At 53.4% G+C, this 14,096-nt stretch overlaps 1 protein-coding gene across 1 annotated transcript in view; it reads right to left on the bottom strand.

Moving 5' to 3' along the window:
- Positions 1-637: 637 nt before the first annotated feature.
- ASB13 (ankyrin repeat and SOCS box containing 13) overlaps positions 638-14,096 on the bottom strand; it is a 17,069-nt gene continuing 3,610 nt past the window's right edge. The window contains 3 exon segments of the mRNA XM_063395011.1: positions 638-874; positions 5,073-5,264; positions 10,474-10,677. Of these exon segments, the coding sequence (XP_063251081.1) occupies positions 738-874; positions 5,073-5,264; positions 10,474-10,677 (533 nt within the window). The 3' untranslated portion in view covers positions 638-737.

The raw sequence follows: 14,096 nt of genomic DNA on the forward strand, positions 1-14,096 counted from the left end.
CCCGGGGTGTTTTTTGGGAATTCCGGGTGTTTTTTCCCCTCAGTTGTAGCAGAGGTATCGGATGAGGTGCGGTGGGAGCTGCAGGCAGCGGATGCCGCTCCTGGGGAATTCCAGGTGTTTTTTGGGAATTCCAGGGGTGTTTTTTGGGAATCCCGGGGTGTTTTTTGGGGATCCCGGGGTGTTTTTTGGGAATCCCGGGGTGTTTTTTGGGAATTCTGTGGCTCCTCAGTTGTAGCAGAGGTATCGGATGAGGCGCGGCGGGAGCTGCAGGCCATGGATGCCGTTCCTGGGGAATTCCGGGGTGTTTTTTGGGAATTCCAGGGGTGTTTTTTGGGAATCCCGGGGTGTTTTTTGGGAATTCCGGGGTGTTTTTTCCCCTCAGTTGTAGCAGAGGTATCGGATGAGGCGCGGCGGGAGCTGCAGGCCGCGGATGCTGCTCCTGGGGAATTCCGGGATGATTTTTGGGAATTCCAAGGGTGTTTTTTGGGAATTCCTGGGGTGTTTTTTGGGAATCCCGGGGTGTTTTTTGGGAATCCCGGGGTGGTTTTTGGGAATTCTGGGTGTTTTTTCCCCTCAGTTGTAGCAGAGGTATCGGATGAGGCGCGGCGGGAGCTGCAGGCAGCGGATGCCGCTCCTGGGGAATTCCGGGATGGTTTTTGGGAATTCCGGGGGTGTTTTTTGGGAATCCCAGGGTGTTTTTTGGGAATCCCGGGGTGTTTTTTGGGAATTCCGTGCTCTCAGTTGTAGCAGAGGTATCGGATGAGGCGCGGTGGGAGCTGCAGGCCGCGGAGGCCGCGCAGCCCCCGCTGCCCGCGCTGCGCCGCCGCCCGGCGCACGGCGACGCGGCAGAGCTGGGACAGGGTCAGAGGGGTCCCTGCGGGGAGAGAGAGAAACGGGGAGAGAAAACGGGTCAGAAACAGGTCAGAAACGGGACAGAAACGGGGAAAAATGGGGGAAAACGGGTCAGAAATGGGGAAAAACGGGTCAGAAACGGGTCAGAAACGGGGAAAAACGGGTCAGAAACGGGGAAAAACAGGTCAGAAACGGGGAAAAACGGGTCAGAAACGGGGGGAAATGGGGAAAGACGGGTCAGAAACAGGAAAAAACGGAGGAAAAACGGGACAGAAATGGCAGAAAACGGGGAAAAAACAGGGGAAAACGGGTCAGAAACGGGTCAGAAACGGGTCAGAAACGGGGAAAAACGGGTCAGAAACGGGGAAAAACGGGTCAGAAACGGGGAAAAACGGGTCGGAAATGGGGGAAAATGGGTCAGAAACGGGGAAAAACGGGTCAGAAACGGGGAAAAACGGGTCAGAAACGGGGAAAAATGGGGGAAAACGGGTCAGAAACGCGGGAAAATGGGGAAAGACGGGTCAGAAACAGGAAAAAACGGGTCAGAAATGGGTCAGAAATGGGGAAAAACGGGGGAAAACGGGACAGAAACAGTGAGAGAATGGGTCAGAAACGGGGAAAAATGGGGAAAAAGGGTCAGAAACGGGGAAAAAACGGGATCAGAAATGGGAAAAACGGGATCAGAAAGGGGGAAAATGAGAAAAAACAGATCAGAAATGGGGGAAAATGAGGAAAAACGGGTCAGAAATGGGGAAAAACAGGTCAGAAACGGGGAAAAAAGGACAGAAATGGGGGAAAACAGGTCAAAAATGGGGGAAAATGGGTCAGAAATGGGAAAAAACAGGAGAGAAATGGGAAAAATGGGGTCAGAAATGGGGAAATGGGAGGGAAATGGGATCAGAAATGGGAAAAACAGGATAAAAATGGGAAAATGGGATAAAAATGGGATGAAAATGGGATAAAATGGGATCAGAAGTGGGAAAAATGGGATAAAAACAGGAAAATGGGATCAGAAGTGGGAAAATGGGATTCAAAATGGGAAAAACAGGATCAAAAACGGAAAAAATTGGATAAAAATGAGGGAAAAGGGCTAAAAATGGGAAAAACAAGATCAAAATGGGATCAGAGGGGTCTCTGCAGGGAAAAACGGGATAAAAATGGGATCGACCAGGATTATCCCAAACTCCCAGGTTTCCATCGGGTCCATCCTCACCTCTGCTTCGGGAAGGAACAAAACCAACCCCCGAACCCAACCCCGCCCGGAGCCGCTCCCAAATCCGGGAAAAGGGAAAAATCCAGCTGCAGTTCCTGCCGGGAAGCAACTCCAGGGGGATCCCTGGCAGCTGGAAACTCTGGAATGTCCTGGAATATCCTGGAATATCCCAGATTGGGCTGGATATTGAGGATCAAGCTGGGATGGCTTAACCCTTGAGATTCTCCCAACCCCATGGACAGGGATCCCCGAATCCACCCGGATTCCTGAATTCCAGGAAAAGGGAAAAATCCAGCTGCAGTTTGTGCCAGGAAGGAACTCCAGGGGAATTCCTGGCAGCTGGAAACTCCGGAACATCCAAGGAATATCCTGGATTGGGCTGGATATTGAGGATCAAACTGGGATATCCCCAGAATTGGCTTAATCCTTCAAACCCTCCCAACCCCACGGGTTGAGGGATCCCCAAATCCGCCCGGATTCCTGAATTCCGGGAAAAGGAAAAATCCAGCTGCAGTTGGCGCAGGGAAGGAACTCGAGGTAAATTCCTGGCAGCTGGAAACTCCAAGGAATATCCTGGAATATCCTGGATTGGGTTGGATATTGAGGATCAAGCTGGGATATCCCCGGAATTGGCTTAATCCTTCAAATCCTCCTAAACCCCAAACAACCCCAGGGACAGAGGGATCCCCAAATCCGCCTGGATTCCCGAATTCTGGGAAAAGGAAAAATCCAGCTGCAGTTTGTGCCAGGAAGGAACTCCAGGGGAATCCCTGGAAGCTGGAAACTCTGGAATGTCCTGGAATATCCTGGAATATCCTGGATTGGGCTGGATACTGAAAATCAAGCTGGGATATCCCCAGAATTGGCTTAACCCTTGAGATTCTCCCAACCCCATGGACAGAGGGATCCCCAAATCCGCCCGGATTCCCGAATTCCAGGAAAAGGAAAAATCCAGCTGCAGTTTGTGCCAGGAAGGAACTCCAGGGGAATCCCTGGCAGCTGGAAACTCCAGAACATCCAAGGAATATCCTGGATTGGGCTGGATATTGAGGATCAAGCTGGGATATCCCCAGAATTGGCTTAATCCTTCAAACCCTCCCAACCCCACGGGTTGAGGGATCCCCAAATCCGCCCGGATTCCTGAATTCCGGGAAAAGGAAAAATCCAGCTGCAGTTCCTGCTGGGAAGGAACTCGAGGTGAATCCCTGGCAGCTGGAAACTCCAAGGAATATCCTGGAATATCCTGGATTGGGTTGGATATTGAAAATCAAACTGGGATATCCCCGGAATTGGCTTAACCCTTCAAATCCTCCTAAACCCCAAACAACCCCAGGGACAGAGGGATCCCCAAATTCGCCCGGATTCCCGAATTCCAGGAAAAGGAAAAATCCAGCTGCAGTTCCTGCCGGGAAGGAACTCCAGGGGAATCCCTGGCAGCTGGAAACTCTGGAATGTGCTGGAATATCCTGGAATATCCCCAGGCTGGGTTGGATACTGAAAATCAAACTGGGATACCCCAGAATTGCCTTAACCCTTGAGATTCTCCCAACCCCACGGGATGAGGGATGCCCAAATCCGCCCGGATTCCCGAATTCCGGGAAAAGGGAAAAATCCAGCTGCAGTTCATGCAGGGAAGGAACTCCAGGGGAATCCCTGGCAGCTGGAAACTCTGGAATGTCCTGGAATATCCTGGATTGGGCTGGATATTGAGGATCAAGTTGGGATATCCCCAGAATTGGCTTAATCCTTCAAACCCTCCTAACCCCACGGGTTGAGGGATCCCTGAATCCGCCCGGATTCCTGAATTCCGGGAAAAGGAAAAATCCAGCTGCAGTTAGCGCAGGGAAGGAACTCCAGGGGAATCCCTGGCAGCTGGAAACTCCAAGGAATATCCTGGAATATCCTGGATTGGGCTGGATATTGAAAATCAAACTGGGATATCCCCGGAATTGGCTTAACCCTTCAAATCCTCCCAAACCCCAAACAACCCCACGGGTTGAGGGATCCCCAAATCCGCCCGGATTCCCGAATTCCGGGAAAAGGAAAAATCCAGCTGCAGTTCCTGCAGGGAAGGAACTCCAGGGGAATCCCTGGCAGCTGAAAACTCCAAGGAATATCCTGGAATATCCCGGATTGGGCTGGGAAAATCAAGCTGGGATATCCCCAGAATTGGCTTAACCCTTGAGATTCTCCCAACCCCACGGGATGAGGGATGCCCAAATCCGCCCGGATTCCCGAATTCCGGGAAAAGGGAAAAATCCAGCTGCAGTTTGTGCCAGGAAGGAACTCCAGGGGAATCCCTGGCAGCTGGAAACTCTGGAATGTCCTGGAATATCCTGGAATATCCTGGATTGGGCTGGATACTGAGGATGAAGCTGGGATGGGCAAGGAATATCCTGGAATATCCCAGGCCGGGTTGGATATTGAAAATCAAGCTGGCATGGGCTAACCCTTCAAATCCTCCCAACCCCACGGGTTTAGGGATGCCCAAATCCGCCCGTATTCCCGGGAAAAGGGAAAAATCCAGCTGCAGTTTCTGCTGGGAAGGAACTCCAGGGGAATCCCTGGCAGCTGAAAACTCTGGAATGTCCTGGAATATCCTGGAATATCCCAGGCCGGGCTGGACATTGAAAATCAAGCTGGGATGGGTTAACCCTTCAAATCCTCCCAACCCCACGGGTTGAGGGATCCCCAAATCCGCCTGGATTCCCGAATTCTGGGAAAAGGAAAAATCCAGCTGCAGTTCCTGCAGGGAAGGAACTCCAGGGGAATCCCTGGCAGCTGGAAACTCTGGAATGACCTGGAATATCCTGGAATATCCTGGATTGGGCTGGATACTGAGGATGAAGCTGGGATGGGCAAGGAATATCCTGGAATATCCCAGGCTGGGTTGGATATTGAAAATCAAGCTGGCATGGCTTAACCCTTCAAATCCTCCCAACCCCACGGGTTTAGGGATCCCCAAATCCACCCATATTCCCGGGAAAAGGTGGGAATTCCCGCTCACTCTCGTAGAAGTGGCAGCACTGGGCGGTGGCGCTGCTGCTCCAGGTGTAGTCCGAGGGTTTCTTGCCGCGGTTGTCGCGGGCGTAGATGTTGCCGCCGAACTCCACCAGCAGCCGCACCAGGTCGGCGTTGCGCGCCTTGGCCGCGTGGTGCAGAGCGGTCTCGTGGAGCTTGGCCGCGTTCACGTTGGCTCCTGGGCAAGGGAGAGGGAATTCCGGGTGGGAAAAGGGGGTTGGGAGAGGGGGAAGGGGGATTTATCCTGGGAAAAGGGGGTTTGGGAGAGGGGAAAGGGGGTTTGGGAAGGGGAAAAAGGGTTTGGGAGAGGGGAAAAGGGGTTTGGGCAAGGGAAAAGGGGATTTGGGAAGGGAAAAGGGGATTTGGGAAGGGAAAAGGGGATTTGGGAAGGGAAAAGGGGATTTGGGAAGGGAAAAGGGGATTTGGGAAGGGAAAAGGGGATTTGGGAAGGGGAAAGGGGGATTTATCCCGGGAAAAGGGGGTTGGGAGAGGGGAAAGGGGGGATTTATCCTGGGAAAAGGGGATTGGGAGAGGGGAAAGGGGATTGGGAGAGGGGAAAGGGGATTGGGAGAGGGGAAAGGGGGGATTTATCCTGGGAAAAGGGGATTGGGAGAGGGGAAAGGGGGGATTTATCCCGGGAAAAGGGGATTTGGGAGAGGGGAAAGGGGATTGGGAGAGGGGAAAGGGGGGATTTATCCTGGGAAAAGGGGATTGGGAGAGGGGAAAGGGGGTTTGGGAAGGGGAAAAGGGGATTTGGGAGAGGGGAAAGGGGGATTTATCCCGGGAAAAGGGGATTTGGGAAGGGGAAAGGGGGTTTGGGAAGGGGAAAGGGGATTGGGAGAGGGGAAAGGGGGTTTGGGAAGGGGAAAGGGGGTTTGGGAAGGGAAAAGGGGATTTGGGAAGGGAAAAGGGGGATTTATCCTGGGGAAAAGGGGTTTGGGCAAGGGAAAAGGGAATCTGGAGAGGGAAAAGGGAATCCAGCCAGGGAAAAAGAGAATCCGGCAGGAGAAGGGAATCCAGCCATGGAAAAGGGGATTTGGGAAGGGAAAAGGAGATTTGGGCAGGGAAAAGGGGATTTATCCAGGGAAAAAGGGATGTGGGCAGGGAAATGGGGATTTATCCAGGGAAAAGGGGATTCGGGCAGGGAAAAGGGGATTCGGGCAGGGAAAAGGGCTCAGAGGGGTCTCTGCAGGGAACACCGGGATCAGCCCGGGGTTCAGGAACGGGATCCGTGTGCTCTCCACAGGGAGCCGCTTCCCAGAGCTCCTCCCTGGCTTTTCCCAGCGGGAGCAGCTCCTGGGAATTCGGGAATTTGGGAATTCTGGAATCCTGTACCTGCCTGGAGGAGCAGCTCCCGGGAATTGGGGAATTGGGGAATTCTGGAATCCCGTACCTGCCTGGAGGAGCAGCTCCCGGGAATTGGGGAATTGGGGAATTCTGGAATCCCGTACCTGCCTGGAGGAGCAGCTCCCGGGAATTGGGGAATTGGGGAATTCTGGAATCCCGTACCTGCCTGGAGGAGCAGCTCCCGGGAATTGGGGAATTGGGGAATTCTGGAATTCCGTACCTGCCTGGAGGAGCAGCTCCCAGGAATTTGGGAATTCTGGAATTCTGGAATTCCGTACCTGCCTGGAGGAGCAGCTCCCGGGAATTTGGGAATTCTGGAATTCTGTACCTGCCTGGAGGAGCAGCTCCCGGGAACTGGGGAATTTGGGAATTCTGGAATCCTGTACCTGCCTGGAGGAGCAGCTCTCGGGAATTTGGGAATTCTGGAATTCTGGAATTCCGTACCTGCCTGGAGGAGCAGCTCCCGGGAATTTGGGAATTCAGGAATTCCGTACCTGCCTGGAGGAGCAGCTCCCGGGAATTGGGGAATTTGGGAATTCTGGAATTCCGTACCTGCCTGGAGGAGCAGCTCCCGGGAATTGGGGAATTGGGGAATTCTGGAATTCCGTACCTGCCTGGAGGAGCAGCTCCCGGGAATTGGGGAATTGGGGAATTCTGGAATCCCGTACCTGCCTGGAGGAGCAGCTCTCGGGAATTTGGGAATTCAGGAATTGGGGAATTCTGGAATTCCGTACCTGCCGGGAGGAGCAGCTCCCGGGAATTTGGGAATTCTGGAATTCGGGAATTCTGGAATTCCGTACCTGCCGGGAGGAGCAGCTCCCGGGAATTTGGGAATTCTGGAATTCCGTACCTGCCTGGAGGAGCAGCTCCCGGGAATTGGGGAATTTGGGAATTCTGGAATCCTGTACCTGCCTGGAGGAGCAGCTCCCGGGAATTTGGGAATTCTGGAATTCCGTACCTGCCTGGAGGAGCAGCTCCCGGGAATTGGGGAATTCTGGAATTCTGGAATCCCGTACCTGCCTGGAGGAGCAGCTCCCGGGAATTTGGGAATTGGGGAATTCTGGAATCCCGTACCTGCCTGGAGGAGCAGCTCCCGGGAATTTGGGAATTCTGGAATTCGGGAATTCTGGAATTCCGTACCTGCCTGGAGGAGCAGCTCCCGGGAATTTGGGAATTCTGGAATTTGGGAATTCTGGAATTCCATACCTGCCTGGAGGAGCAGCTCCCGGGAATTTGGGAATTTGGGAATTCTGGAATCCCGTACCTGCCTGGAGGAGCAGCTCCTGGGAATTCGGGAATTTGGGAATTCTGGAATTCCGTACCTGCCTGGAGGAGCAGCTCCCGGGAATTTGGGAATTTGGGAATTCTGGAATCCCGTACCTGCCTGGAGGAGCAGCTCCCGGGAATTTGGGAATTCGGGAATTCTGGAATTCCGTACCTGCCTGGAGGAGCAGCTCCCGGGAATTGGGGAATTCAGGAATTGGGGAATTCTGGAATTCCGTACCTGCCTGGAGGAGCAGCTCCCGGGAATTGGGGAATTTGGGAATTGGGGAATTCTGGAATTCCGTACCTGCCTGGAGGAGCAGCTCCCGGGAATTGGGGAATTCTGGAATTCTGGAATCCCGTACCTGCCTGGAGGAGCAGCTCCCGGGAATTTGGGAATTGGGGAATTCTGGAATCCCGTACCTGCCTGGAGGAGCAGCTCCCGGGAATTTGGGAATTGGGGAATTCTGGAATTCCGTACCTGCCTGGAGGAGCAGCTCCCGGGAATTTGGGAATTCTGGAATTTGGGAATTCTGGAATTCCATACCTGCCTGGAGGAGCAGCTCCCGGGAATTGGGGAATTGGGGAATTCTGGAATCCCGTACCTGCCTGGAGGAGCAGCTCCCGGGAATTTGGGAATTTGGGAATTCTGGAATCCCGTACCTGCCTGGAGGAGCAGCTCCCGGGAATTTGGGAATTGGGGAATTCTGGAATCCCGTACCTGCCTGGAGGAGCAGCTCCCGGGAATTTGGGGAATTTGGGAATTCTGGAATTCCGTACCTGCCTGGAGGAGCAGCTTCCAGGAATTTGGGAATTCTGGAATTCTGGAATTCCGTACCTGCCTGGAGGAGCAGCTCCCGGGAATTGGGGAATTCAGGAATTCCGTACCTGCCTGGAGGAGCAGCTCCCGGGAATTGGGGAATTCTGGAATTCTGGAATCCCGTACCTGCCTGGAGGAGCAGCTCCCGGGAATTTGGGAATTGGGGAATTCTGGAATCCCGTACCTGCCTGGAGGAGCAGCTCCCGGGAATTTGGGAATTCTGGAATTCGGGAATTCTGGAATTCCGTACCTGCCTGGAGGAGCAGCTCCCGGGAATTTGGGAATTCTGGAATTTGGGAATTCCGTACCTGCCTGGAGGAGCAGCTCCCGGGAATTTGGGAATTGGGGAATTCTGGAATCCCGTACCTGGCTGGAGGAGCAGCTCCCGGGAATTTGGGAATTCGGGAATTCTGGAATTCTGTACCTGCCTGGAGGAGCAGCTCCCGGGAATTTGGGGAATTTGGGAATTCTGGAATTCCGTACCTGCCTGGAGGAGCAGCTTCCAGGAATTTGGGAATTCTGGAATTCTGGAATTCCGTATCTGCCTGGAGGAGCAGCTCCCGGGAATTGGGGAATTCAGGAATTCCGTACCTGCCTGGAGGAGCAGCTCCCGGGAATTGGGGAATTCTGGAATTCTGGAATCCCGTACCTGCCTGGAGGAGCAGCTCCCGGGAATTTGGGAATTGGGGAATTCTGGAATCCCGTACCTGCCTGGAGGAGCAGCTCCCGGGAATTTGGGAATTCTGGAATTCGGGAATTCTGGAATTCCGTACCTGCCTGGAGGAGCAGCTCCCGGGAATTTGGGAATTCTGGAATTTGGGAATTCCGTACCTGCCTGGAGGAGCAGCTCCCGGGAATTTGGGAATTGGGGAATTCTGGAATCCCGTACCTGGCTGGAGGAGCAGCTCCCGGGAATTTGGGAATTCGGGAATTCTGGAATTCTGTACCTGCCTGGAGGAGCGGCTCCTGGGAATTGGGGAATTTGGGAATTCTGGAATTCCGTACCTGCCTGGAGGAGCAGCTCCCGGGAATTTGGGAATTGGGGAATTCTGGAATCCCGTACCTGCCTGGAGGAGCAGCTCCCGGGAATTGGGAAATTTGGGAATTCTGGAATTCCGTACCTGCCTGGAGGAGCAGCTCCCGGGAATTGGGGAATTCAGGAATTTGGGAATTGGGGAATTCTGGAATTCCGTACCTGCCTGGAGGAGCAGCTCCCGGGAATTTGGGAATTCTGGAATTCCGTACCTGCCTGGAGGAGCAGCTCCCGGGAATTGGGGAATTCTGGAATTTGGGAATTGGGGAATTCTGGAATTCCGTACCTGCCTGGAGGAGCAGCTCCCGGGAATTTGGGAATTCTGGAATTCCGTACCTGCCTGGAGGAGCAGCTCCCGGGAATTTGGGAATTCTGGAATTCCGTACCTGCCTGGAGGAGCAGCTCCCGGGAATTGGGGAATTCTGGAATTTGGGAATTGGGGAATTCTGGAATTCCGTACCTGCCTGGAGGAGCAGCTCCCGGGAATTTGGGAATTCTGGAATTCCGTACCTGCCTGGAGGAGCAGCTCCCGGGAATTTGGGAATTCTGGAATCCCGTACCTGCCTGGAGGAGCAGCTCCCGGGAATTTGGGAATTTGGGAATTCTGGAATTCCGTACCTGCCTGGAGGAGCAGCTCCCGGGAATTGGGGAATTTGGGAATTTGGGAATTCTGGAATTCCGTACCTGCCTGGAGGAGCAGCTCCCGGGAATTTGGGAATTTGGGAATTCTGGAATTCCGTACCTGCCTGGAGGAGCAGCTCCCGGGAATTGGGGAATTGGGGAATTCTGGAATTCCGTACCTGCCTGGAGGAGCAGCTCCCGGGAACTGGGGAATTTGGGAATTCTGGAATTCCGTACCTGCCTGGAGGAGCAGCTCCCGGGAATTGGGGAATTCGGGAATTTGGGAATTCTGGAATTCCGTACCTGCCTGGAGGAGCAGCTTGGCACAGTCCAGGTGCTCCCGGGCGCAGGCCACGTGCAGGGGGGTCCCGAAGTGGCAGTCGTGCGCCTCCAGGTTGGCACCGACCTCGATCAGCAGCTGCACACACTCCGGGCTGCCTGGGGGAAAAGAGGGAAAATCCGGGTGAAAAATGGGAATTCCTGCTCCAGCAGGATGCTGGGAGCAGTCTGGGTGCCTTGGAACAGGGAAAATCCAGGAGGAAACCGGGAATTCCCACTGCTGGGAAAGTCTGGGGGGGTGGGAGGGCCTTAGGACAGGGAAAAAATGGGAAAATCCAGGTGAAAACTGGGAATTCCTGCTCCAGTGCGGGGGTTGGGGTGGTAGAAATGCCTTGGGACAGAAAAAAACTGGGAAAATCCAGGTGAAAACTGGGAATTCCTGCTGCTGGGAAAGTCTGGGGGGGTGGGAGGGCCTTGGGACAGGGAAAAATGGGAAAATCCAGGTGAAAACTGGGAATTCCTGCCCCAGTGGGATGTTTGGGGTGGTGGAAGTGCCTTGGGACAGAGAAAAACTGGGAACATCCATGAGAAAATCAGGAATTCCCATTGCTGGGAGCAGTCTAAGAAAGTTTGGGGTGGTGGAAGTGCCTTTGGACAGGGAAAAACTGGGAAAATCCAGGTGAAAACTGGGGATTCCTGCTCCAGCAGGATGCTGGGAGCAGTCTGGGTGCCTTGGGACAGGGAAAATCCAGGAAAATCCAGATAAAAACTGGGAATTCCCACTGATGGGAAAGTCTGGGGGGGTGGGAGGGGCCTTGGGACAGGGAAAATCCAGGAAAATCCAGATAAAAACTGGAATTCCCACTGCTGGGGAAGTCTGGGGGGGTGGGACGGCCTTGGGACAGGGAAAAATGGGAAAATCCAGGTGAAAACCAGGAATTCCCGCTCCGGGGTGGGGCAGGGGGGGTGGGAGGGCCTTAGGACAGGGAAAAACCGGGAAAATCCAGGTGAAAACTGGGAATTCCCGCTGCTGGAGAAGACTGAGGGGGTGGAAGGGCCTTGGGACAGGGAAAATCCAGGAAAATCCAGGTGAAAACTGGGAATTCCTGCTCCAGCAGGATGCTGGGAGCAGTCTGGGTGCCTTGGGACAGGGAAAATCCAGGAAAATCCAGGTGAAAACCGGGAATTCCTGCTCCAGAGTGGGGCTGGGGGGTGGGAGGGGGTGGGAAAAATAGGAAAAGCCAGGTGAAAAATGGGAATTCCCACTCTGTGGAAAGTCTGGGGGGGTGGAAAGGCCTTAGGACAGGGAAAAATGGGAAAATCCAGGTGAAAACTGGGAATTCCTGCTGCTGGGAAAGTCTGGGGGGGGTGGGAGGGCCTTGGGACAGGGAAAAATGGGAAAAGCCAGGTGAAAACTGGGAATTCCTGCCCCAGTGGGATGTTTGGGGTGGTGGAAGTGCCTTGGGACAGAGAAAAACTGGGAACATCCATGAGAAAATCAGGAATTCCCATTGCTGGGAGCAGTCTAAGAAAGTTTGGGGTGGTGGAAGTGCCTTTGGACAGGGAAAAACTGGGAAAATCCAGGTGAAAACTGGGAATTCCTGCTCCGGGGTGGGGCAGGGGAGGTGGGAGGGCCTTAGGACAGGGAAAAACCGGGAAAATCCAGGTGAAAACAGGGAATTCCCGCTGCTGGAGAAGACTGAGGGGGTGGAAGGGCCTTGGGACAGGGAAAATCCAGGAAAATCCAGGTGAAAACTGGGAATTCCTGCTCCAGCAGGATGCTGGGAGCAGTCTGGGTGCCTTGGGACAGGGAAAAATCAGGAAATTCCAGATAAAAACTGGGAATTCCCACTGCTGGGAAAGTCTGGGGGGGTGGGAGGGCCTTGGGACAGGGAAAATCCAGGAAATTCCAGATAAAAACTGGGAATTCCCACTGCTGGGGAAGTCTGGGGGGGTGGGACGGCCTTGGGACAGGGAAAATCCAGGAAAATCCAGGTGAAAACCGGGAATTCCCGCTCCGGGGTGGGGCAGGGGGGGTGGGAGGCCTTAGGACAGGGAAAAAACTGGGAAAATCCAGGTGAAAACTGGGAATTCCCGCTGCTGGAGAAGACTGAGGGGGTGGGAGGGCCTTGGGACAGGGAAAATCCAGGAAAATCCAGGTGAAAACTGGGAATTCCTGCTCCAGCAGGATGCTGGGAGCAGTCTGGGTGCCTTGGGACAGGGAAAAACCAGGAAATTCCAGATAAAAACTGGGAATTCCCACTGATGGGAAAGTCTGGGGGGGTGGGAGGGCCTTGGGACAGGGAAAATCCAGGAAATTCCAGATAAAAACTGGGAATTCCCACTGCTGGGGAAGTCTGGGGGGGTGGGACGGCCTTGGGACAGGGAAAATCCAGGAAAATCCAGGTGAAAACCAGGAATTCCTGCTCCGGGGTGGGGCAGGGGGGGTGGGAGGGCCTTAGGACAGGGAAAAACCGGGAAAATCCAGGTGAAAACTGGGAATTCCCGCTGCTGGAGAAGACTGAGGGGGTGGAAGGGCCTTGGGACAGGGAAAATCCAGGAAAATCCAGGTGAAAACTGGGAATTCCTGCTCCAGCAGGATGCTGGGAGCAGTCTGGGTGCCTTGGGACAGGGGAAAAACCAGGAAAATCCAGGTGAAAACCGGGAATTCCTGCTCCAGAGTGGGGCTGGGGGGTGGGAGGGGGTGGGAAAAAATAGGAAAAGCCAGGTGAAAAATGGGAATTCCCACTCTGGGGAAAGTCTGGGGGGGTGGAAAGGCCTTAGGACAGGGAAAAATGGGAAAATCCAGGTGAAAACTGGGAATTCCCACTGCTGGGAAAGTCTGGGGGGGGTGGGAGGGCCTTGGGACAGGGAAAAATGGGAAAAGCCAGGTGAAAACTGGGAATTCCTGCTCCGGGGTGGGGCTGGGGGGTGGAAGTGCAGGAAAAAATGGGGAAAAATGGGGGAAAATGGGGGAAAAATGGGGAAAAATGGGGAAAAATGGGGGAAAATGGGGGAAAATGGGGGAAAATGGGAAAATGGGGAAAAATTGAATCAGAAATGGGAAAAAAATGGGAAAAAATGGGAAAAAAATGGGAAAAAATGGGAAAAAATGGGAAAAAAATGGGAAAAATGGGAAAAATGGGAAAAAATGGGATGAAATGGGATGAAAATGGGATGAAAAATGGGATGAAAATGGGATGAAAATGGGATGAAATGGGAAAAAATTGAATCAGAAATGGGATTAGAGAGGTCTCCGCAGGGGAAAATGGGATGAAAATGGGATGAAAATGGGATGAAAATGGGATGAAAATGGGATGAAAATGGGATGAAAATGGGATGAAAATGGGATGAAAATGGATGAAAATGGGATGAAAATGGGATGAAAATGGGATGAAAATGGGATGAAAATGGGATGAAAATGGGATGAAAATGGGATGAAAATGGGATGAAAATGGGATGAAAATGGATGAAAATGGGATCAGAGGGGGCTCTGCAGGGAAAAATAGGATCAAAATGGGAAAAAGGGGATCAGGAATGGGATCAGAGGCGTCTCCCTCCCTTCCCACTTAACAACCTCTGGATGCCAGCAGAGCCTGACCAGCCTCAGGTCCAGTTCCGAGGTTTAATTAATCCTGCTGGTGCTT

Source organism: Prinia subflava, chromosome 4 (genome assembly GCF_021018805.1).
Source record: "Prinia subflava isolate CZ2003 ecotype Zambia chromosome 4, Cam_Psub_1.2, whole genome shotgun sequence".
Classification (NCBI taxonomy): domain Eukaryota; kingdom Metazoa; phylum Chordata; class Aves; order Passeriformes; family Cisticolidae; genus Prinia; species Prinia subflava.